Here is a 27,999-nt window from a genome sequence, read left to right as displayed (position 1 = left end):
GGAAACTGGAAAATATATAGAGGGATATATAGAGTGTGTTTTCAAATACTCTCAATAGATTATTTAACTTATGACTATGGGAATATTGTAGTGCTTTTGAAACGAAGCCATCCACCAGGCAGCTAAGATAGTGGAATATAAAATGTTATTGTATAGTGATATTTTCATGGATAGCCCAGTTGCCCTTGAATGAGAATGTATTACGTCTTTTAAATTTATTTTTAATATATAAGGTATATAGACTTGTGCATATTATGAAAAATTTTAATGCAATACTACTACAAAGGAAGTGCAAAAAATATTGGCTCAAAAAATATAAAGGTATTCAAATACCATTATATTTGAATACCATTATAATATATAATTTATAATTATATATTATAATAATTAATTATAATTATAATTATATAATATATAATTATAATAATTATAATTATATAATTTGTTATTCTCTGAAAACTAAAAAATATTGTTATAATAATAGAATAATAACATGATTAGTTCTAACAATAATTTGTATAGAAAATTTAATATAATAATTTTTGGACCTACGACAAAAAATTTATTTTGAATAGAAAAAGTATGGCAATAATGAGAAAATTTTTAAATCCCGAAGAAATTTTTTTAATCCTGTCAATTATTAGGCTAACCAAAATCGTTGAATGTCCATTATCAGTGTTTTTTGCAAAAATTTGTGGGCTTAATTGTATGATTAATAAAATATAATATTATAAGTATTATATGTAATAATATAAATATATTATTATAATAATATAATTTTTAGACTGCAAGTATCAGGAACTTGAACTTTGTAACTTTGAACTGTGGACTCGTAGACTTAATTTGCGACATTCAATTTAAGCGTTTTATCAATTTCTGTTGGTCGTAAACAACCATTCACCTTCCTGTGCTATTAATTAGAATTAACGTATTAACTACATATAATGTTGAGGCTAGTTTAGTTAGTGCGCTCGAGCACTTTTGCTCTCTATTAACTGTGAGATTTCTTCATAACCCCTCTCTACACCTTGACTGGATTATTGTTTATCACAGATCTGCATACCTCCCCGAGGAGCCTGTAAATATTCTGAAATTCGATAGCATGGTGTAACAAGGTATCTTGAAAAGTCTTCTCAGAGCCAGAGCTATATAAATCAATTATTGTTGATAAGTTTAAATTGTTTGTAAAATCAAAAATTTTTATCTTTCAAAAAGTCATTAATACGTTGAATTATTATATTTTCCCAGCCTTTTACTCATTGCAATGCAGTTAAAATTTTTTTTTAATATTAAACATGTTATGTATATGCCTTATCTCATTTTTAATTCCTTCTAATCTAAATATTTAATTTAGTTTTTATATTTTTTAATTAAATTTTCAATTTTCTATTTGCAATTTTCAGTTTTTAGTTTTTAGTTTTAGACAAGAGCTTAGCAGTTTGGCAACTTTGCTGATTGCAACTAGCAACCAGCAACCAGCAACCAACGACCAACAAATCAACGGAACAAACAGCAAATCCTGCTGCATTCGCAACAACTCAATTCAGCTGAAGTTTCGTTTGTGAGTCAGTTGAGTCAGTCGGGGCAGTCGAGTCAGTCGGCAGCAGCTTGAAAGTTTCTGAATGAGTTATTACCACGGATAAACCTAATTTTTTTTATCAAATGAAACAGTTTGTTGCATGATGTTATTTTTTTTTTTTGTTACTCATTCAGTTATATCTTTTTTTATCTTTTTTTAACAAAACTTTGCTGTCAGTTCAGCTTCGCAAATGAAAAATTTCCCCCAAAAATTGATTAAAATTCTAAATTTTATGAACTCAACAACGGCAATTGTGTGAATATTTTTTGTATCTCAATTTTACAATTTTACAATTTCATTTGGTGTTTATAATTTATGCTGATTTAATTTAACACTTTTCGAGTGCAATTTATCTTTTTGTAGTGATTTACGGCAAAGTTGCGGCAGTTTGATTTAGAGTTGCTACCTCAACATTTTTCTGCTCTTTTGATTAAAAAAAAATTTTTTTTTTTTGACTAAAACATTTGTGCGAGATTGAAACTTTGGATTAAAAAAAGTCGTACCCCCTCGACTACAGTAATTTGTGTTTGTATAACTCTTAAGTGAAAAATTATTACCCACAAAGCAAAAGCAAAGCACAAAACACTTTTTTCAGGTAAATTAGATCTTTCCGCCCTTTTTCGTATCACTTAAAATTAATGTTCGCACAAATTTTAATACAAGTCAATTGCTTCACTTAACTTGGCACTGAATCCACCTACCTCAGCAATCTTCCATTTGAATATTACTCGAATTACACGAATAAGAAGTAATTCTATGTTCACACTGCTTGTCTTTAATGAACCCCAAATTTTTTGTCAACTTTATTTTAAGTAGGCAGCTGGTCTTAATTCCTTCAGCCATAAACTCAAATTTTATACTTCGGTCGGTAATTAAAATCATTTCACACAATCTGCACAGCCAAAATGTTTGTCGCAGCAACTGACGACGCCCCGTCAACAAATTAAGCTCCAATGTAATTCAATGTAATTCAATGTAAATTACTGTTAAGGTAATTATCTCTTAAGACATAACAATTTAGTCCCCATTTAAGTTGTTACCCAAAGTTGTTACGAAAAATGACCAAACAAAATAATCACTTTGTAGGTTATGTTTCTTAAGTGTTTCGGCGCTGCCGTAGTATTGCGGCGCTCTCGTAGTCTTTCGTAGCTCTGCAATTCCCAAGTGTCAAATTTTACCCACACCAGAAACTTAAAGATAAAATATCATTGCTGTAAACGTTGGGCCTACCTCCAAAACTAAATCCAGTAGAAAATTATCTGCCACGTGTTTGCGCATAATCAAAATGTAAGCAGAACCAGAACCAGAAGCGGAAGCAGGAGCAGAATTGCTTTATTTACTTAAAGGCAAATTGGTAATGACTTGGGCCTGTAAACACACTTACTGCCATGTATTTAACGAAAAGCTGTGTTATTTCCATAAAAGCAAAATATTTGTAATTAATTTTATTTGAGTTTTATGTGTAAGGCATTGTTTAAGGCACACTTAAAGCCATTTTCCTTTGCCTTCGGGTTAAACTGCAACTGTTGTCAGCGTTGCCACATTCACACAACGTTGGAAAACCAAAACTTTTCTTTTAAGTAAATTGGTTAGTGCGATATTAAAACAGTTTCTGTGGTTTAAAAGTTTTCATGGCATTTGCAGTTAAAAACTTTTCAAGCAGTTTTCATATTTTTCACTAAAATATTCACATATTTACATATTTACTTACAACAAAAATGAAGCGAAAGCAATTATTCATTGCTGAATGAGTGAGTTCTGTAGGGAAATGAGAAGTTTGATGTAAATTTTTAATTAGTTACTTTCAGCAAGAAGATTTCTAACAAATTACTCATATGGTAGCAATTAATTTTAGTGTTTTGAATATGAAGATAGTATACGAGATATTTACGAGCTTCTTAATCAATCCAATGTGGCAAAAGGTGGCTTAAAATTATTTTGAAATGATTTACTAATGCTGCGAAAGATAATTAAAAAGATTGTTTAAATAGTAAATGAGTACATCTTCGTACAAAATAGAGGATGAAATCATACGAATATTTATTACTGTTGAATTAGCATAAGAAATTGAGTAAATACGAAGAAATGGCGGTGTTGCCTAATGTTCTGCGGTCAGAGTATGCAAAAAGTAGAGTTTAGCATTTCTATCCTTTAGTTCAAAGGACTGAGTATGTTCTGTAAACGCACATAGAACAGGCACAAATATTTGTGGAAACTAAATTATAAGAATTAAGGAATTTTTTTATTTTTTTTTGTTTTGTGATGAGAAGGTGGAATGCTTAGTGCAACGTCAAACCAACCGTCCTACTTTTAGTATACGAACACCCCCTCTTCTTCTGCGGGATTTCGCCACCAGGTTAGCTTTCGCATTACTTTAGAGAGGATCCCTTGTAAGTTGGCCATCGATGGCATATGCTTCTTGTTAAACCTGCACCTAGGCTGTAACTTCAGATCCGACTATTTTATTTAATAAAAACTATTATATTAGGTAGAGAGGTTTCAAAAAGTAATGAGCTACAACAACACCCAACATATTTGAGTCAGTTGGCTAATGAAGGCTGACTCTGTGCTTTAAATTTGGCAGTGTAATGAGTTCAACCCTTGGTATTTGCAGTCTTAAATAATTATTTATGAATAATTAAATACAAGAATTTTTTCCAATACCTCTGATGATGGATTACACTTTTTTGGTCAGCCAAAAATCAATTAATTACAATAATATAAAAAGAATTTTTGCTGTTATAGTTCACTACTTTTTGAAACCTCTCTACCATATATATTTTCAAGATGTTTCCAAATTTAATTCTGTTATAAATTTTTATATATAATTTGTTCAATTAATAAATATATTATTACTTATAAAGACATAGTGCAAGGAATCTACACTGGGCAAGTACATTGAAGATCAATTAATAAAGATCATTAGAGTGATGTGAAGTCGTTGAGATATGATTCAGTGATTAACGTTGATTTACTCAATAGTTCTTTTGAGATTTATTATAAACAATTAAAATCTAATTTTGTTTTATGCCTAGAAATATTTACAATTTTCGTAACTATAAACATATATGGATCATATGAAATTTTCGGGCGGAATATTTAGTATATCTCAGTTGAGTTGAGCTATCTGCTTACCACAGATTTTCTAAGTAAATAGTATTATTATGTTAGTAGTGTGTTTCCTTATGATTTAAATGATATAATAAATAGTTTTTAGTCTTCAAAATTGCCATTGAACCAAACACAGTCTACTCAATTCAATGATTCATGTTCAATAAGGAGTATTTAAATGCTCGACCTGTGTTTATTAAGAAACAACTCACGTGCTGCACTTAATTTAATTAGGTTTTTTTCCTTTAACATTGTTATTGAATAATAAACGGAATAACATACACGGAACAAAACGTCATGTACCAAAGTTGCACGAGACGTTGTCATTTGAAACAAGCAACTGGCTGCCTTGCCAGCCTTGTAGTTCTACTAGGGGTTGCTTCACCGCTCATCTTAGATGGCTCATCCGTACACTTCCGAAAATGTTCTCGAGCCCAGAACATGTGCCTGACTTTTAGTATTTTGACTTATATTGTATTTCATGTTAATATGTTTAAGCGTCATTCTGTTAATAGCAGCGATTTCTCTAAACAAGCTGCTCTCGTTTACGCTGTGTGAAGCTGCGAAGAAGGCTGCAACGTACCAGGGTTAAATAAACGTAGAAGTAGAAGTTTTACATTAGCGGTAAGAAGGGGCTCATGTACTGATTCTTAGTATATCTGTCTGTCTGTCTGTATTTTTATTAGGTTTAATTTTTGTGTGGTTTAGCGTGTTTCTGTGTTCCTTTTAACAAAACAATTTGATTAAGTTGATTGTCCAATTGACAGTTAACATGTCAAATTTGTTAGCAGTAGAAAAAACCTGCTCTTTGGCTTTTGTTATTTAAATGATTTTTTCTGGTTCTAGTATGTTTCATAAAATTCATTTTTCAATTGAAAAATTCAGATACTTGTACATCATTAATCAATTTCAAATTAAGTAACATTATTGTTTATTTTTAAATGCAATTATAATCGATTAAACCATCTCAATCAACACAATAAATACAAATTCAATTATTTTTTAAATAATTAATGTTGTTTTTTTTTTTGAATAAATTTTTTTGTTGTTTCATTAATAACGTTTATTCTTGAATTATTAAATTTATTAAAAACACATTATGAATCGCTAATGGAATTTTGTCATTTACGAATTTATTGACAAATGTTCGTTTATTATATCATTTAAAATATTTATGTATATATATATATAAATAAGACTTATTTTTAAGGTAATTTGAATAAAAATACTCGTTCAAATTTATTGACTTTTTAATGAAGTAATAAAGATAAGTTAATGACTTTTTGCAAATCAAATAGTGTGTAAAATGATGTTCTAATTATTTATATGTAAATAAATGAGTTTTTAATTGGCTATAACAATTATTTGGCATAACAAAATATGGCTTTAATTCTTATTATAAAATTTATTGAACCTATATAATGAAGGCTCATGTTTTTAAAACATAAATAATGACAATTTTAGGTGTATTGTGGGAAAATATTGTTATGTGAATGTTAAATTAATTGTATTATATTGTTCTCTGTAATGTTCGACAAGTATAAACATAACATAACTGATTCCCAATATTTAAAATTCTATTAGAATTCACCTAAATACAGCAATAGTATCTTAAAGAGTATTAGACTACGGTGTTCTTTATATACGTAACAGGGAACTTGGAGAAAGCGAGACACATCAAACACCTTTGCTATTCTTTTGTGCATATTACTCAAAGATGCTTTGCTTTCATTCGATGTGGATACCCGCATAAAATGAAAACAGTCATTTACCCACAGCCACTCCGATACTCTCATTTAAGGAATCAACCTCAATTATTCAATCACAGCCGATGCTGTGGGCCCTATACCAGTGATTAACACCTTTGGTCGGGTGCCGCAAATAAAACTAACTCACTACCTTTTATACTGCAAACAGTATCGACTTGTGCTCACTGAATTTTAGTCGATTCTTACGGCAGAAATGTGTTACCTCGACAATATTCTAAAGCGTTGCTCATCGGAGGTAGGCACTGTTACAGTTTATTTTTTACATAGGTAAAACTTGTAAAATCTTTCATGAAAACAAATTCTAGGCACATCTAGCAAAGAAATTTTATATATTGCGAACCGAAGTTACACGTATAGCTCGAAAATAATAATATCGAAAATTATAAAAACACTTCCTGAGTAATCTTCAATAACTACTTCAGAAAATGTGTTTACTATTTCGAGGAAGAACTGTCACTACGTTCTCGTGCAACATATGAATCAGAATAAGTATTTCTTTTTAGGGACAATACCGTTAAAAATACAAAGAAAAAGTTTTTTAAGGATTATAATATATCGCCAAAATAATTTATAATGACGGGACTCAGTTGTTGGATGATATACTGTAATACTTATTCAAAAAAGTATTGTTTCTCTAATAGCTCTAATAGCTAATATCTAAAATAGCTTAACTTTAATAAAATGTTAAATAAATAAATTTTAAACCTTACCGAAACTATACTTTAGAATAAATTATTCCTATAACAATCCAAACTAACTTAGTGTTCTCTAGACACCCTCTAGCATCAACTGAAGTTTATTAATTGTAAATATATTGTGGACGTCTTACTAGGTATTTCATAACAAAATGTAAATAAATAGTTCGTACGCATAAGTAGAAAAATTACTTTTTTATGTAATTATAATCTACATTATATATTAACAAGATATGAAACAATCTATGTATATGATTATATAAATTACACTTAAAAAAAACTACCCAACAACTTGGCACCATAAATTTTAGTTAATTATGAGCTTTAAGTAGGAAAATATTTATTGCGTCTGCCCAATGTTAATAAAATGTTTTGCATCATTAATTTTTATGACCAAAAGCGACTAAAATGGCTGATAACGAGCAAAACTCGGTAGGTGAGTACAACGAATCAAATAAAGTAACGAGTAAAAATATGAGTATGAATACGAAGAATGAAATAATTATGCATATTTAATATTTTATTACATTGTACATAAAGAACTAATATAATTACAATAGTAATTATAAATTGGGATATAAAAAACATTTTATGTTGCTATTAGTTACTCGTTACTTCATTATTTTACTTTAATTGTTGTATAATTATAAAGTAAAATAAATTTAATATGCGATATACACGCAAGCAATTTTACGAATCAGTGAATCATGAAATTTTTAATATATATAAAATTAATTCCTTTTTCATTCTAACTATTAGATTGTACTTTTTTCTTCAACTAATCAATTATTAGCTCCAACTATTTGCATGTCAGAATCGTTTATGCATACGAACAAATATAATAAAAATGTAAATTGAAACGCAAAGTAAAAGCTTAATTCCTCCACAGTGTTTTGTTGTACTTCTATGAAAAATAATCTGTGTTGTCAGTAAATAAAATGAAATAGTTTTTTTTATCAACTATTTGATCTATTGTATATAAATGTGCACAAAATAATAGCTTCTAATGAATAACAATGCAAATTAATGAGCCACATTTCTAACCAGCAGTCAGCTCCTGACGAGTAAATATACTCGTACGAATAGAGTGACCAGAAGTCATTAAAAATTCTTTATGTTCATGTTAATAAAGGATTCAGTTAATATGCAAACGTGTAGCTCTATTAAGCGCACCATTATTAGCTATGTTTACTCGTAAATATAAACTCGTTAGAATTAACACTAGCACAGCGACATTTTCTAGTTTGGTAGCCATTTTTGTTGTATAAAGGACACAAAATACTTGTGGTGACGAATTTATAATATTCACGAAAATAAGCAGCGTTTGGCTACTACTTTTTTGGCGTACTGAAAAAAGGGGACTTCGATGTTAGCTGGAAGGAAAAAAATTCCATTTTCTATTCTAACCTTTGAATATTGAGGGTTGAAAACAATTTGATATGGAAAGCACTTTAAAACCAGCCATAAATGGGGAGGAAATAAAAAATACATTTTCTAACTTTTTATTCTGTATTAACAATAACGAGCAGTTTGATGCTTCTAAAACTAACTACGGGTAACGTGACAGCAACTATGCTAACAGTAGAGAAACAACAACAACAAGGATATTTATCTATTTTAAAATTTGTCGTAGCTTTATTTAATGTCCTCGTGAATTTTTGATGAACTTTTAATGCAAAAATTTACTTTTTTGATTCTAAAGAGGAATTTTTGAGGTATAAAAATTTAATTCTATCGGATATAATTTAAGAAGAGAGGAAACTGCTTTAAGTTGTTTAGAATATGTGCACACTCATTTAACTATAATAAGGAAAATATAATATGTACTTTATAATATGTGTTCTATATCATCGCAATATACATATACTTTGTTATACTTTGTTAAAACAATAAAAATGATTTTTATTATATATACAGATTATATTATAAGCTACCAATCTATCAGAAATTTTGGAAACTTAAAAGACTTTCAATATTATCACATATTTGTTTTCTATCTACATATAGCTAATAGTATTCTTTAAAGAAGACTATTGTAGTAGAAATTTAAATAAAACTCGATTTTCTAAAATATTTTGAAGTTCTCAAACTTTTCTGTAAAAAATATTATTTAACAATCAAAGTTCAAACCAATAGTTAAATTAAAAGTATAATATATGTTTCAATCCATAGAGTAAAACAGTATTTACTTTACTTACAAATTCAGTTACCCATTATGAGTACTCTATATTATCAAATAATGCATGTATAAATTATTATAATATTGTATATGAATCTGGCAGTTAAGAGTTATTCAATTTCAAAGTTCTTAAGAAAAATTTTAATAACCCTTTGGAAATGTGTTACTATATATATATACGTTTAACGTTTATTGCCTAATAAAAAATGCTGTCTTGCAAGACAATGTTACAATCCATCATCCATCCCTTTGCTGGATGAATTGTTTAAAATTGTCAAAATGATTGTCATATATTTACATCCTTTACCAGTAAAAACATGACTTCGAGCCATTTCCGATGACGAATGTACATTTTTCTACTGGATTAATTGTAGAAAGTACTTTTTCGAATCATAAAAGTACTTAAGTATCTTTTGTATTATAGAAACACCGAAATTAAGTGTTTTAAAAACAACAGGATACTAAAAGCAGAAAAGCAGACTCAAAAAGTGTTTAAAAATGATAAGAGTGCCCTTGTGGTGATGACCCAACTAAATATTATAGATCAGCGCCAAATTTATCAGAGAGCAACTTCCTGGCTAATTGATTACCTATTAATTTTATATTTTTATATGAGTGGTATTCAAGATCTCGTTACTATAGAGTAAATATTTTTTTTTATGATTTACATTGGTACTATGTTAATCCATTTTTTAAATATAAATGATTAACTATAGTCACAATGCATAGTCACAATGGGAACCCAGTCTTCTGTTTAATTCTAATTCTCAGTTACTGAGTTCATAACTAGAGATGGTTTATACCACAATTCTTTTCTTTTATATTTCTATATTAAGAACTCACCTCCACTTCGTTCGACGATTTTGAAACCACGTCTTCACTTGTGCATCGGTCATTTTTAAACCTCTCGCAAGTGCGGCACGTTCTGCTGATGCTAAATATTTTTGCTTATGAAAACGTTTCTCCAACTCAGCAACTTGTATGCGGGTAAATGAGGTCCTAGGCTTTTTTCGTTTCGGTGGTGTACGATTTTGATAAGGATGACCAATACGACGGGCTATGGGAAATGCAGCTGTTAAATATAAAAAAACAAACATACGTTATAAACAAACATATATGTAATGTAATTACATATGTAATATAATAATCTTATAAATGAAACCACACACATGCATACTTCATTAATGTGTTTGGAAAAATTAATAATGATATAATTAAGGGTCTCATTTTCCAAACAAATTATGAAATAATAAATTTTCTAAAGATAACAAGCAATTTCCGATATTTACTTCCGGAGCACTTGTTCCCAACACATTAACTACGGTACCTACACATAATTTTTGGAGAGAAATTGTTATGAATTAAGTCTTTTGAATCTAAGGTTTTTACCTGCTGTGAAATCAATTAGACACTTAAATTTACCCTTGAGTTTCTACAATCCTAATTGCTGGTCTATTATCTCGGATTTAAATTGTTATCATAGTTTTTAGCTGAAAACGCACGCGACACTAATTCATTAGGAGAGTTGAGTCATCAATTTGTGAGTTTGTGTTTAAGGAGATACTTTTTTTAGTTAACTAATTGTGTGTGTAAATAAAGAGTCTACACACAATTTGACTACAGGGCCCAGACTACCGAAGACGATGACGATGACGATGACGATAGCGATGACGATGAAAACGACAAAACACCGCAAGTGCAGCATGTCAAGTTGCGCAGGCGTGTAGCAGACGATCCTTTTAAAATTCCTCACATAATATGAGTGCTGCTGTATACATTGTTGTTGTTGTAGCTGTTGTTGTTGTTGTCGTTGCTGTTGCTGTTTTAACATTTTATTAAACCCGATAAGAAATGAGTTAAGTAAAATATTGTACCAAAACGAGAAGAAAAGGCCAGATACAGAAGACAATAATCAACCAATAATTTACAAAGTGCTTAAAGAGTTTTTAGTTTGAATGTCAATGCACTTATGACTTGGCAAAGGATCAACGGCAAGTTTTGCCTGTTATTTTGACCTTTGCAGTGTTTTTAGTTTCAGCAAAAAGTCAAACAGTCCAACAGTCAAACAATCAAAAAGCTAAACGTGTTTCTTCAGTTCTGGCCACGGCACATATATAATGTATACTTTAATGTTGTCAAATAACAATTTGCTATTTAATAGATACGAAAAACTCAGCTTTTAACCAAATATGAAATATTTCTCTCTACGCAGAGTGTACGTACGTACCCCTTCGTCGTGGCCGGCTCTGTTCGTTGTGCCTTTGCATGTTGTGTTTTTGTCGCCACCTTATCTTAATAGTCTCCACGAAGTACAATTATTGGCGCCTCTGTGAAAATGCAACATTTATACATTAAAATGTTTTAAAATGTTTCTGAATGCTTACAGTCCCAACGCAGAGAGGCCATGCTTAGGATATAAACAAATAAATTATTAATACGTAATGCAGAACATTCTCTGTGACAATCTGCTCGCTTTAGAGGAAAAAATCTTGTTGACATAAAACAATTAATTTGAATGGCCGTGTTATTTAATGAACAGGCCAACAGGCCAGAATGAAGAGATATGAATAACATATATAAAAGCTTTCAATAAAGTCTTAAAAATATATATCAGTTTTAAATAAATGTCTTGCAATTTAGTTTAACTTGCTTTTTCTGAATAAATAAGCTTATATAGTAGAGTGTATTCTATACTGCATGCCTTTTAAATGTGAATGTGAATGTGAAATTTAAAACTGGAAATGTAAAGAACATACACACAATGTTAATAACATTAATTTATATAACATAATTATGTTAGCCCTCGTTGAGCTTTAATACGTTTTGTACATTTTAAAGGAATTAATAGAATGACGACAGCTGTTTTAGTACACACGAAAAGGCTATGTATTTTATTTAAATATACAACTAAAACTAAATGTATTATGCTGTATATGTATTCCCGGTTAGTATGGCCATCACATAACAAGATCAGATCTTGGGAACTCATTCAAAGGAGCTGCTTAAATACTGCAAAACTTACGGCAGTTCTCTATGATCACTGCTTTTAATACTAATTGCAGGTGTTGCAGAAACCTACAGGGAAAACCGACTCTAGCCAACAGTAGAAATAATTTTTTAGGAAGTACTTTTTTGACAGTTTCCCAGACTGTTCACCGGTAAGGACGAAAGATCTATTAAATTATATAAATTCGGCAGATTGGTATTAGATTTTGTCTTTTTATATCTTAATATTTTTTATAAGAAAAATGGGTACAAAATAGCGAAATCGCCCATTGAGGTTAGCGGGAAGTTATCTACCAGTGCATCCAACCAACCAACCAAGTAATTATATATTATAAATAGAGTAAAATTTATGTGATTCAGTAGATGCAAACACAATTATAGTAAAACATTACAAAACCATTTTTAGTTTATAAATAATAAATTTAATATATACTATACATATAGCATCTAACATGGTAGTGCAAATTTTTAAATTTGAATATAAACAAAAAACTGCAAATGTTTTTAATTTAAAATAGATTGAAAAATAATAATTCACATACCTGAAATCCACTAAAGTTAATGAAACTACTGAATGCCATTTTTTATAGTTATATTTCCCAGATACGAATTGTGTTTGATACAAGTGTTATTTTGAACATTCGATTTGTAAACAAAAAACATATGATTTCCTTAATTTGGGGCAGTATAAACACTTTCGAAATTAACTTAATTTCATTTTTACGATATTAAAGAAATTTGGCTGTCTGCACATCGTATTATTTTATTTTAATTATCAATTATATGAAGTGGTCTATTAAAAGCTACTTCTTAATAATTGTTTAAAAATATATGGTAAATTAAATATAAATTATATAAATTATAAACACATTAAAATTTGTAAGCAATCATTTTTATTTATAGTAAAAAATTCAAATCAATTCAATTGTAAAATTTATGTTGTATATTTATTTTTTATATTTAAAAAAAAAATTGTGTAAAACTGATAAATCAAATATTTTATATAAGTTATTTTCACTTTCATAAGTGCTTATCTAATCCTTTGGTAATAAATAAATGACATTCCCACTGTTTACTGTGGCACGTTGCATCAAATATTTAAAAATAAAAATCTAAAAAAAGCTTATCTACAGTCAAATTCAGAAGAAATGTTTTATGTTCACGACATCAATAAATTTAGAATCTAATCAATACTAAAATCCAAATTTTATACATATCATTGCTCTTCTATATACAAAAAGGATTCCAAATAAAATGTGAACAGCACAGATAAACACAAATCGCAAAAACACTTCAAACCACTAAAACTCGTTTACCCAAAACATCATTTTAATATTTGGTTCAATATCAATTTCAATAAAAAGCCATTTATCGCACCACATAAGCTAAACCTCATAAGGATGTAATGTCATGAGGCAACCCAAAATTGCAAAGCCTTCAAAAGATACATAGGCATTCCATATTTCTTCTACGTTTAACAGCCAAAATAAAGGGTTTGAGTTAGATTTAAATATATTTTTGCACGAAAGCATGCCTATGTTAAGCACATCCTTTACACATCCTTACACTGAGGCAAGAGTATATGGGTGCGGATGCGGAAACACAAACATAATTTTATTGCTTTTAATGTTTTATTCTGGTAAGATGATTTTTGCTAAAAAACGAGATACAAGATACAACCAGCTTTTGAAGATACATTGTGGCTTCCAGAAAAAAACATGCTGTGTTATTGTGTATATGGTGGGTGGTGGCGCACATATATACTGTATATTTTTACACCTTTTTGTGTACCAACGTTATGTCTTAAAATTTAAAAGATGTTATTTTTGTACATGTGGCAACATAGCATAGTTTAGGGAATTTTATTTACTTCACCAAAAATGCATAAAATCATAATGTAGAAAGCTTTTAGTATGCATAATTTATACTCGGGAGCAAGAGTACGAACCAAGTCACTTGCTTTTAAGAAAAGATATGCAAAATAAAATCTATGGTGGCTTTTTAAAGTAAAATACTTTGCTTAAGTACGAGACATAAATCTTTAATTAATGGTGCCCAAAACGATTAAGTATCTTGTAAACTTTGTACACTATTTAGGTTTAAGTGTTTGTGTTAATGAGATGTTGAAATTATTTTTGATTCACACAATTTTTGCTCAAAAAAAGACTATTAACATATATACACACTTGACTCTTCAAAAGCTACAATACTCTTCACGCTGATATATACATAGGTACATATAATATACAATATAATAATGCTTAAATATTCTGCATAATATCACAAAAGTTTCAATCAGTTACATCTGTTAGGTTGCAATAATCGATACTGATATAGTGATACTGATTATCAAATCTTAAATCATCATGATTTCTTCATTTCTTCATAGATTTGTATAATTATCAGCAGTGGTGAGAAAGCCTTAGAAGTATTCCAGAGAAAAATTCTTCGGAAGATTTATCGTCCTTTACGGATTGGCAAAAACTATCGAATTAGATAGTATTGTACAAGCTATAATTTTGAAGTGCGAATGGACGAAACCATTTACCAACATCATGAAGGCACTCGATATTACCAACTGCCACTGATCAGGCTGGGTAGCATAAGTAACTGAATGCGGTCAAGGATTACTCACGTATGTAATAGCCATCTAAGAAATAGAAGATGATAAGTAATTCTTTAATTGTTGGGATAACTTATATAATACGGTTATTTCGTGGAATCTATTAAAGACAATTTAATGGGCGTTTATTTATATTAATTAAGCATAAATTTTGTGCTCAAATGAAGGTAGCATCCGCTGTTAGGCACTATTTTAATGTTGTGATTATGCATTTTATTTGTTACATATATAAATTTTATTTATAACTTTTCTTTTCGTAAGTTGAGCTGAATGTTCAATAAAGCATTTATGCTGAACATATGTATTCAAAAATTAATTTTTTTATGCAATAAATCCTTTGACCATTTCCATGTATTGTTAGGTTGAATATGCGAATCTAAATATTGTGGTTACGTTAGGATATACCGCCAATTCTAAGTCTTGACAATCAGATGATTAAAAGGGATATCTGTGTTACCTTAAAAACCAGATTGATTAAATGGGAAATTCTATCTTCTTGCATTTTTCCCCAATCGGCTAAAATAATGCGGTTAACAAAACTATTCAATTTCCCAAGATACGCGTGGGACATATAATTTTTCATAGATTTTGCAAAATATTTTAAATATTTAAGCAGAAGCAACATAATACATATTAGTTATGCACCACCTACAGTTTACAAAGATACACGAACTGCTCGGCTATAAATCATTTTAATTAAGTAAATAAAGAAAACACAAAACAGAAAACAGATAAATAACGTCGAACTAAACTGTATTGTGTAAGTAGTCATAAATTTAGGTAACAAGCGGAGGGGACACTCCGTAAAAATTGTTAAAAACTTCCATTTTCATGTAAAAGCAAAGGCGCCAACTTATCAGTAAATACCAAGACCACAACAAGGGACAAAATAAATTGATGATAAAAAACAAAAGAATTAATAAAGTTAAAAGGCGGTTCGGTTCATATGAACATTAAAATTAGTCAGAAAAATACTATTACTTAGGGGAACTACTCATACATTTTAGCGGTTGTTCGCAGTTAAATAGCAAGACAGTGCAATCCAAGACAAGACAATATATGGTAAAATAAAATAAAAAATTAAATAAAATCAATATGAAAATATTTTAATTTAAATTAAAGTAAACATGTTCAACTTAGCCAATATCAGCACAGAGCTTCGGAACGAAATTGTCAAATTAAATATATTTACTGTCTATTAAATTGATTTCCTTGCTTTGAAGTTCTTATACGAAAATACGAGTATTTCAAAGGAAAGGAATAAGAATCTGACAATCGCTGTGAGATAAAAATTGCCGCAAAATGTTCGCCACCTTTGTGTGTATGTTGTCAGCTTGCGACCGCCCAACTCGTAATTAATTCCTTTTTGCTTAAAATTAAAAAGTCATGTAAACCACCTCATTAAAATAACTAAAGCAGCACAGCATACGACAGCATAGCACAGCACAGCGCATTCGAACGTCAGCAGCAAGTGTGCACGATCCACAAGAATGCCAACGATCCACAATGCAAATGGATTTATCCACAATGCATCATGCCGACACCAAGTCAAGCTCATTTATTCAATCATACTAACACATATCCATATGCATAGGCATGCATATGCATACTTCGCTCAAGCTTCACTATGGACTTAACGAAACAGTATGTGTATGAAACGACACGATCGTAAAATAATCGTAAATTGGTAAGTGGTAAGGCCTAACGAAAACAGCAACAACAACAACAACAACAACAACAACCTATTTTAAATTCAGTAGCCTATTATGCAGCATACCTGCTGTGAGTTAATGAGTTAATGCTGAGAGATGATGAGAGGTGCTCTGCATGAAACTGCCCAGCTTGCTGTCTGGTGCCTGCACAAATGTCAATTCAATTTAAATCAATACTTAGCATAACCATATCAGCATTGCTTTTGCTATATCCTTTTACTTTTGATATGCAATATTTGCTTAGCAATATCTCACTAAAAAGGATTTTATCTATATCACACGATAAACAAAGTTTTGTTCGATGATTGAAGTAAGCAATGGTTGAGGTGAAAGTAAATAAGGCTTAAAAAATTTTTTTAAAGATATATTGAAATATAATATCAACAATTTGCATACATAAATTCTTCAAGAATTTAACGAATTTGATGTATACTATCCAGTAAGAAATTGAAAGAAAATTTGACATTATTAACATTATATTAAAATGCTTTAAAAATTTTAAAATACTTTTTTGTTTTAATATAATTTTAATATAATATATAATAAATATAATTATAATGTTGTGATATAGAAAAGTATGAGTTTGATTTACAGCAGGGCTGTCCAAAGTTCTAATGTTTGTGCGTTTCATGTATTTAATCTACTACAATCACGTAAATTTTCTTTTGATGTACTGTTAAAACCACATTAATTTATTTTGATGATATACCAATAAATTAAAATTCAAATGAATAAAACTAAGTTTAATATTATAACTGTATTTATAATGTTATAATGTATTTATAATAACAACTATGAGCTTGTTTCTGCGGCCAGAACAGAAATTACACAAAATTTGTATTTTCCCGCGATCGCAACTGATCTGGACAGCCCTGATTTATAGAATGGTTATAGGAAGTCGGTAACTAAATAATCTTTTGATTAATCGAAAAGTTTTTTGAAAACAGTTTAGAAATCATAACATGTGCTTGATATAGCGGTCAGTGGGACTCTATCGTTAAAAGTGGGACTATTCCGACAAAATTTAAATATCAGGTCACACCAGTACTGTCATATTAATAATAGAATACAGAAGTTAAAGAAATACACAAGGTCTTAGCTACTTGTGCGCAATTCGAAGTCAAACTATGGGAATGATTCCAAAGTTTGGAAAAAACATTGATTTCCAATACATATTAGGATATATTAGGATTAGGTAAGTGCAATTTTGCATTTTTTTGGGTCAGGACAAAAAGACTTATTATATGTAAAAAAAGTCATATCACAATTGTTAATTTTCTACTTCCACTACAATTAAAATACGAATTTCGATACCTGTATTTAAAAGATTTTTATTTTTGTGTGGATATGCCTGTCTTGCTGATACAGTACAGTATGGTATAGTAGCTTAGATAGTAATCAACAGTGATGAGAAGGCGTTAGAAGCATCCGAGCGAAAATATATTCAGAAAATCTATAGTGCGTATGCGTTGGCAACGATTATGAAATTAAATGGAATGATAAACTGTGAGAGCTAAACCACAATATTGACATAGTTAAACGCATAAAAATTAAGTGGCTATATCGTGCGAAGTGAAAAAATGCTCCGGCTACAAAGGTTTTTTATTCGATACAAACTGTTAAAAGAGGTGGTAGGGAAAGATCGTATTTTCGATGGAAGGATCAGGTGAGCAAAAATTTAAAAGCACTTGATACTACTAACTAGCATCAACAAACTACTGATCGGATTGACTGGTGAAAGCTATTAAAAATCTACTTACGTCTGTAATGTCCAAATACATAAGTAAATAATCTTCTATAAAATATATGATTGTATTATTTGAGAAATTTTTTCCACTAAAATTTACAAATATATTATATAAATATGGTTCATGGAACTTTCATATAATTCAATGTAATAACAAAATATTAATAATTAGTTTCATGAGAGTTGTAGAGCCTACTTATATATGCTTGCTATAAATCTGTTGCATTTTTAATCACATATGAAGATTTCGATAGCCACCTTGGGTTTTTAATTAATCCTCTTTGACATTTTTAATAGCAAAGCAGCAAATTTCCCCAATGGGCAGAGCTCACAGTAATATGGGCACGAGCGGTAAAGCTGCAGCTTCTGATAAGCAGACACCGCGCTAACACGTAGCCGAACAAGTGAAGCTCAGTATGTAAACAAATTAGCAGAAGATCTGCAGTTCCAATATTATAAATAAAAATCAATACCCATTGCAAAGTCGCTCAACAGATTCAACTGAAAGAAAACCTTTTTGCAGGTTGCAGGTTGGCATATTAATAAGCCAGACTTGTACTTAAGAGTACCTTAATGCAAATTTATTTGGTATGAAAACGCTTGAAAGAACATAAGCACTTCTGGGAGGTGGAGTGGTATTAAAAACGGCGAGATTGCGTATTGATGGCGAACACGTTTTTATACTTTAGCAGGATATTCAATAGCACAAACTAAAACACAAACACCAACAGAAACAGAAACAGAAACAGAAACAAAGCAAAAATGGTAAGATCAGAAAAAGAAATACATATGATATATTTTAGCGAAGATGATCATGTAGGCTCAGCAAATGACATGATGATACTTGTCTTAACTCTTAAGAGAATGAGGCTTAATTAATGCCAAAAATGTTAAGCGGCAAAATGAGAAAATGAAAATCAAAACAACGTTCAAATTTTTTTTACTTTTTTTTTTTTTAATTTCTTTACATGCTTGAAATTGCTTATAGCGATGTTGTTGCTTTTTTTTGTTTTTAATATTAAAAAGTATAAATAAGTTCAATGTGGCACGCACACTAAATAGGTGCGTGCTTCATACTAACAATTATTTTTGTTGTTATTGTTGTTGTCATTGTTGCCATACAAATGGCCACTGTTTGCTATGAGTTCGCTTTGTTGTTGCGATAGTAAAAGTTGTTGTCGTTGTTGTTGGCTTGGTATGACTTGGTATGGCTACGTGCCATTATGTGTTGTAATTGCTAAACACAGTAGCTGGTATCTTTTTTTAATTGTACGCATATTTAATTCCTTTTTTTGCATTTTTCTGTCTCTTTCTGTTTCATTTTTGTTTGTGGTACACTTTCTAGTGATCTTTGATTTTAATCTAAGTAGACGACTTCAATTAAAATAGACAGCTAAGCATTCAATGTAAAGATTAGCAAGTGTACATCTTTTTCTTAATACCACGGATAGATAATTATTTTAAACTATACAACAATTCCCGGTATTTCGTTTAACTCTTATGAATTAAAATAAAGAAACTATACATATTAATTATGTAGTATTATTTCTCAACAATTATCAAAAAAAATTTATGGCATGCGTAAGATGCCAAGAGAGAGTTTACTGACTTATCTGTAAGCAAACCTTAGCAGGAACGATATTCAAATCTACACTGAACTTCTTACAGGATACTGTAGACCTAATCACCCCATTAAGATTACAAGTGCGGTAAAAAGTGATTCCTATCGCCTCTGTCATGAAGAGAAGGAAGCTGCAGAACATATCCTATGCAATTGTCCAGCGACGGTAAGACGTATATTCGACTACCTTATAAGCGACAGCAATTACAAGATTCATAAATAGTCTAGAATTGTTTTAGTTGGGCTTTTAGGATCTTTTAAGTCGGAGTGCATTCATAGCCAATTATTTAATAATAATAATAATAATAATAATAATAATAATAATAATAATAATAATAATAATAATAATAATAATAATAATCTGTAAGAAAGTACATGTATGCAGTTTAAAAAGCGTTGTTACAGACGGTGTTCACACGGGAAAAGTTAAGTACAATCTCGGGATCGGTGTTTGTATGACATTCTTATTAAATACAATTGGTATTTCCTGATACAATTGATATCAGAAAATATACAACTTCCCTATAAAAATTACATAAAAGAAAATTTTAAAAGTACTACTCGTATGTTTGAAAAGGTTTTCAAAAAACTATTAGAATCAGTTTCTGAAACCCACCTTTTGTGTATAGGTTTGAAAACAACACACATGAATAGTAGTAACTAGTAGGACCAAGTTAATAGTAAATGAAAATTGACTGTTAGTGTATGAAATAGATTATTATGTTTTAAAGTTCACCAAACACATCAACATTTTTGGTGGGTATCCTATCAAACTAACTGATAAAAGTAACTATTAGTTGGAGAATAGCATACTTTAATGTTCAAAAAGAACTACAAAGAAAGCTATTAAAGTTAATTTCTGAAACCTACTTTTAGTAAATGAGTTTGAAAAGAACTAAAAAAGGAGGGTAGAAGTTACAAATCAATGAAGATCAACCATAAATGAAGTAGATTATTATGTATGATTATGATGTATGACAATAATTTACCACATCTATATTTTAGGTGGCAATCCTGTTGAGCTAACAGATAAATTAAAAACTGGATTTTTGAAGTAGGATGACGAAATATTCTATTCAGAGACGAAATATTCTACATACGCGATATATGTGAATTAGGCTGAACCTTTATATTAATTACTTACTTCATTTTTTTTTTGTGTTTTAACTTTCGTAATGATCTCGAGCAACTTCCCAGCAATCAATAACGTCTTCTTAAATGAGATTTCATTCATTTCAGATCATTAATAACACGCTTCGAACTTTTCTTTCTATCTTATATACAATAATAATTATATATACAATAATAATTATATACAATTTATCTCAAATACTAGAAATTTAAGTGCACAATACCATAATTCAGTTATATTCTATATAACAACCTTGAAGTCTGACAATATATATGTAAAGGCAGTATAGGAGAGTGCTTTCATATCAGTAAAATTATTTACAATAACAAATTTTGTATTTAAAAATATTGAAAGTTGAATATCATTTATTTTTAATCAAGTAATTAATAATTATTATACAAACTATTCTATTCCCAACTATTTAAAATCTTATAAAAATTAGTCTATAAAATTGTTTCCTTATATTATTAGATATTATTCACAATGTTTCTAAAATCTTACTCATTTTTATTCTCAGTAAGTAGCAACTTATAATAAATATTAAAATTGCAGAAATTTTATAGACTTAAGGAAAACAATTTGATAATCATTAACATGCATTAAAGGTTAATAAAACAGTATCCATAAAAAACTTAAGCCCAAGTTTGTAAAATAAAATCATTAAAAACTAACAAACGTTAAGTATCGTTTCCAGACAATTAAGTTATTGCAACTCACCTGCTAATCTATCCTTGACGGCTTGATGTGCTAACGCCGCATGATGCAACGGTGGTAATGCCCATGTTAGCGGCGTTCTTTGTGGCGGCACACGTAGTACATGTCCGGCTGCAGCAGCCGCTGCTGCTGTGGGATATAAATGTGGATAACTATAAAGTGCAGTAGCGCCACCATAGGTCGATGTCGCTATGCTCGTTGCTAGTTTATAAGCAGCTAAATCGTGTTCAGCTTGCAGGTCCTTGTCAGGACTTTTGTTATTATTCTCAAAGGGTTTCGAAAGCAGGCGTGATATGCTGAATGGTAGATTCTCGCTGGATGAGGAACGTGTTTGCTCTGATTGTAGTGATTCACTGTAATATTTAAATTCACATTAGTTTTTGTGAACAAATCTTGTTATTGTAATATTGAATTTATTTTTTACAAAGTGGCATTAAAACCACATATATTATCATGTTCTGTATATAATTAAACTAATGTCATTGAATGTTTTCAATTTGTGGGTGTTAAAGTTAATGACAATTTATTTGTAATAAGGTCAAAAAATCAATTTATTAACAAACTTTTAAAATTAATTATCGAATGCAGAATAAATAATTTAATTTGAGTTGTACATTCATTGGCCTAAAACTAATAGAGAATGCATTCAGCTTATAAAACAGCCACGGCCTGGCCTGCGCGGTGCGTTGATAAGTACATAAAAATTTGCACACTTGAAAATTAGTTTTTTTTTCTTAAATATTGAATTGCAAAACATTAAAAGTCATGTTAATTTATTGTATAACTTAAACGATGTAAATTATTTAAATTTAAAAATTTTATTAATTAACTTACATATCACATGTCATTGATTTCAATTGCGTGATACTCTAACACGCGAATTAAGGCACTTTAGCTTACTCATGTAAGCTACTCACGACTTTGAGAAATCCTTTTAATAATTGAACACATTTTGATAACAATTTAATAGTTACTACATGACATAATATAAGGAATTCATTAGACTTATATAAGAAAATATTGCAGTATGCATAAATATAGTGCAATTGAAGCTGAAATAAAATCTGAAATGCTTGCATTGCAACTCAATTAATAGTTATATGTCAACAAGGTGATTTACCGACCTTATATATTTCTTCAACTTCAATACAATTATTTCAAAGTGAAATTAACATTTTGAAAGTTTTATTATAGCACGTTTCGTCGAAACCCTTATATCAGGCCCCTGTATCTGCGAACTTCATCATGCGAAGTAAAACGTTTTCTTCGGAATATCACTTGGTGAGGCTTGTGAACAAGTAGTCAGACTGGTGGCTAGATCGGAAGGATATGTCAGAAAAAAGTGTAATTCAGAGTACAATTCATATACTTTGATCATCGATATAAACATTTTATGTTTATATTCATGCACGTGTACCTTTATGTTATTGGAGGTATATGTTATCATCTCAATCCTCAAATAACACTATATATATGTCATTATTTTTTCTTTGATAATGGTGAATATTATGTGATACAATTAATCACAAAATACATATATTATAAAGTTATTGTTAGATATTTTTGTATTAGAACAGTTCGGTTGAATTCAAAGCACTAAATGGAGCCATATTTTATACATGAATGCATGCCTGCCTACATCATCGTTTCTATTAAGGTTAAATATCTCCAAATAGTATTACGAATCATTAATACCATATATTCAGGACAGGTCACTGAAAATTGACACTTTGTCCGATCACTACATTTATTTAGCGACATGTAAATTAATAGTCAGAAACAGTCCATAAAGAAAATAGATAAACGATACATCAAGTGACATATTCATTGATGAGGATCAAAATGGGTTCTAAAATGTCGTAGAGAGTAATTTTTATAAAAAGAGTTAAAACTTTGATTCTAACAAGTAGCATCTTTAAGTAAGGTCTTATAGTTACTTTTCCAATAATGGTGGTAAAAGTTTAAGTAAGCAGAAGAAAATAGAAATCAATAAATAAGTCAATAAATAAGTTGTTAAATATCTGATATGTTGGCAACTTAACGTCAACACGATTACTATAATATATAATATAAACAAAATGATCTAATTCAGTTTCCTGGATGACTTGGCAGGCAACCTCAAGCTAAATGATCTGCTCGAATTAACAAGAGATATAGTTATGCGAACGGAAGCTCCTCCGGCTTTAACTCAATAACGACATCCGGGAATAGAAGGACGAAAAAGGACCCAAGTAGTTTCGTGGTCTACTTCCGCTAATCCTTCACTTCAGTGGGGCTACTTGTTGGACGGTGCGCTGTCCCAACGTCCCACCATATACATATATATAGTTACTTTTCCAATAATGGTGGTAAAAGTTTAAGTAAACAGAAGAAAATAGAAATCAACAAATATATTTGTGTATAGCAAGAAAGAAACGGCTCACAATAAATTGTTAAATATCTGATATTTTGACAACTTAATGTTAATACGATTACTACAATATGTAATATCAACAAAATGATTTAAGATTGATTTAAAATTTTGATAAGCATGTGAAGTAAATGACATTAAAGCAGACTAATTCAGCTTCCTGAAAGCTTCAACAATTTTTAATAAGGCATTTTTCTTGTGTTTACATTTAGAATATGATATATTCGTTTTTAGTATGATTATACATTTTGCAATTTTAATAGAGTCGTAATAGAGTAAACAGTACCATACAAATGTTTATCATCTTCATCTTATTTGAGGGGATAATGCACCATCAAGGTAAAGCTAATTTAAGGGGTTAGAATATTCCCGAAATAAGGGATGCCTGTCATAAGAGGAGATTAGCAGTTTGCATTACTTTTATTCGATGTGACGTTGCATTTTATAATCCGATGTTGCGCTCCAAATAACAGTAGATGTATTAGTTTAGCTTGGTTTCTTTATAAGGTAGTAACTATAACCAAACGCATAGCTTTATTGGTACCGGCGAAATAATTTGGAATTTTCAATAGCACTTTTTTCGTTTCATTTTACTGATGCATGCGTTAAGCACACCGCGGTGTAAAGCCTTAATGGCAAGAAATCACTGTAAAAAAGATGGACTTTGTAGCTTATTGTTGGTGACAGCTTCAATAAGATTATTCACATTTAACTCATTGTTGCCATCTTCTCTCTCTTTTTTTAAAATTAAAGTCTAGTAAACTTATTCTAAAATCGTATTTAACTGATTTATACTAACAGCTTTTATTTTGTTATTATATGGGCACCCGATAATGATAAAAATAATTCATTTAATATAATAAACTACTATGTATAGCAAAATATATATGTTACTAATTAAATATTAACAATTTTGCTACCTTATTTGTATTTGTAATATTATGTACTTAATATTTGCATATATTTTTTTTTATATTGTAACATATTAGTGAAGATTATTTTAAACTTATTTATTAAAAATAATTTTTAAAATTAAAACTGAATTTAAATTATACTTATTAAGACTGACTGTATAAACATGAGAGGTGCCTTCGATAGGATTTATCAGTCAAAATACAAATTTCTCTTCATTGCCAAACATTTTAGTCTCACGCCTCACGCAATTAAAATGTAAATAAATGCATCTTTGTCTGTCCATTTCTTGCCTTACTATTTGTCTTTTCTACTGCTCTTATTATTGCTTTTGTTTTTGTTTTTGATTTTAGTGTTTTGAATGTATATTGTTCTTGTCTTTAGTATGTGATCTTTACGACCCAGTATGTGATATCTGGCAACCCAGGCGCAGCAGTTAGTGTTGTTGTTCTTTCTCAACCTTTTTTGAAGATCGTAGATAAAAAAGCGCATTTAATGGGTTGTGCTTTCCTACGAAAATGAATTGACAAACTAATTTGTTTGGAAATGTGTAAATTATACAAATTTTATTTGTTTAAGCTTTAGTCGTTTTCGCTATTAAATGTGACATCAATTCGCCATAAAAGCAACTTTAATTCATTGTTGACCAAACATCGTTTAAGACACGGATTTTATAGATTTTATAGATTTTATGGACTCGATCGTAAAATAGTTTAAAATGTTTTTGATTTCAGCCGTCGGCACTTAATTTTCAATGGTAATATATTTTCATTTAAATAATTTAATAATTTTTTGGATATTAAATTAAAAGCCTCAACTTATTAATTATGCATAGAAAGTGTTTAGATTAATAAGTGCAAAAGTGTTGCTCTTAATGAGTTCATATCAGTTGCAAATATTTAAATTAGTCGATAATTGGATAAAGTTTTATCGATAAACTGGTATGAAACCAGTAAAATACAAGTAATGAAAAATATTTAAACTTTGTTTGGATTTGATTTATTCAAACAATTTAATCTGTTGTTACTCTTTACCTCACTAGTGGTCTTTAAATTGTATTAATTGTGATTAAAATGCACGACTATAAAATAATGTTTATATATATATTCAAATGTTATATTTGTATAAAAACGGAACATTTTATAGGAATTTGAATTTAATTTTTTGTAAGTATCCAGATTTAATTGTTTTTTTAGAAAAGTTCAAAAACAAAATTATATTAATATTAAAAAGAATTTTATAAAAAAAAAATTTTTAATATTATGTTCGAGACCGAACATTTTATGTAAGTTTAAATTTAATTTTTGTTAGCTCTTAGTTCTAACTAAAAGCATAAAAAAAATTATGTTGTTATAAAAAAAAAAACAATTTTTTATGAAAGAAGCAAAAGTTCCCAGTAGTTTATAGTGGTATCTATGCCAAAAGAATCACAATGGCATCGATGCTATATTAATGCTTTCGTCAGTTTTAAGGCATCGATGGTTGATTTTTAAGTATCAATGCAGTGTTAATAATTTATCGATATTTTCGCCTGTTGGGTTATTATGTTATATAGAAAATTATATGTCGGGGCTTTGTAACTTGATTTGACTTGGCGTTTAACGTATATAGGTCTCAGTTCTTACTGATTTTTGAAAATGTATTACAAAAAAAAAGTAAAAAAATCTACAACTGTCAAAATATTTGTAATTTAATAATAAGTTCTTACTAACACATAAGAATTAAACATATGTAAAACAATATAGGGCAATTATGGTAATTCTGTAAACAAATCAATAATTTGTGATAGTTTTAGTTTACTTCTTTTCTGATTTTTATTTTCTTCTAAAATCTTTTCAATTATAAATAAGTATTTATTCTCAATACTTTTAAAAACATTAGAATTTCTAATATTAAGTTCTCAAGATTTTCATTTTCTTGCGAAATATTACATTTTAAAGCACCCAAATGGTATTCCAGACGGATTCACAGAACGATTTCTAATAAATAGTTCACAAATGACCTATGACAAAATACATGGAAAAATTGAATTTCTTGTTTGTACACATATCGACAATATCCCTAATTAATTTTACTATTTCACATAGCCAGAGAAATATTCAATTAAGATCTGTTTGCCACTGAACAATTAAGTTCATTCTTTTCATAAAATCAGTTTATTTTAAAGTTATTCTATCCCTACGATATCCCTTATCACTTTCTAGAGTTTTTAAAATTAATCTATCTCTACAATATTCTTTATCACATTCTAGAGCTTTCAAAATTAATCTATCCCTACTATATTCCTTATCACTTACTAGAGCTTATAACTGTGTTACCAGATTTTTCAACATACCTTAGAGGAGTTTCGGATTCATCATAACAACTGCCACCATCCATATCTACATCCGAACCGCTGCCACAAGACATACGCGAATCTGAGTCAACATCCACATGAATTTCCTGCTCCACATCGTCTCGATCATCGTCCTCGTGAGCTGACATTGTAAGTAGCGGCGCCAATTTGATAATTTTTTAAGCACGAAAGTAGAAAAACTTGCCTTTTTATTGGCAAATTTTATTGTTAATTAATGAATTGTTTAAGTCAGATCATAAATTAGATTAGATTAGATTTACTTTAATCTTTCACACAAAATGATTTAATAAAAAACAATTTTTTTCTTTAATTTTAAGAAATTGTTTTTGCTAAGATTTCTATAGATTAATTGCATTTATTTCAATTTATTTTCACTGTTTAAGCTTCAAAAAATATTTAAAAATTTTTTTTCATTCAAATCTTTCAAATGCAA

General features: G+C 29.5%; 1 protein-coding gene across 1 annotated transcript in view; it reads right to left on the bottom strand.

Moving 5' to 3' along the window:
* The window catches only part of LOC119684468 (T-cell leukemia homeobox protein 3-like), a 30,602-nt gene extending 2,887 nt beyond the window's left edge, over positions 1–27,715 (bottom strand). The window contains exons 1-3 of the mRNA XM_038098513.1: positions 27,546–27,715; positions 21,892–22,241; positions 10,177–10,405 (exon numbers count right to left, since the gene is read on the bottom strand). Coding sequence (XP_037954441.1) covers positions 10,177–10,405; positions 21,892–22,241; positions 27,546–27,694 — 728 coding nt within the window. The 5' untranslated portion in view covers positions 27,695–27,715. The remainder of the gene's footprint in view (positions 1–10,176; positions 10,406–21,891; positions 22,242–27,545) is intronic.
* Between the last annotated feature and the right edge of the window lie 284 nt (positions 27,716–27,999).

This window comes from Teleopsis dalmanni, chromosome 2 (assembly GCF_002237135.1).
Source record: "Teleopsis dalmanni isolate 2A chromosome 2, ASM223713v2, whole genome shotgun sequence".
Classification (NCBI taxonomy): Eukaryota; Metazoa; Arthropoda; class Insecta; order Diptera; family Diopsidae; genus Teleopsis; species Teleopsis dalmanni.
Note: the sequence above shows the minus strand (reverse complement) of the source record. Positions and strands in the feature narration are given on the sequence as shown.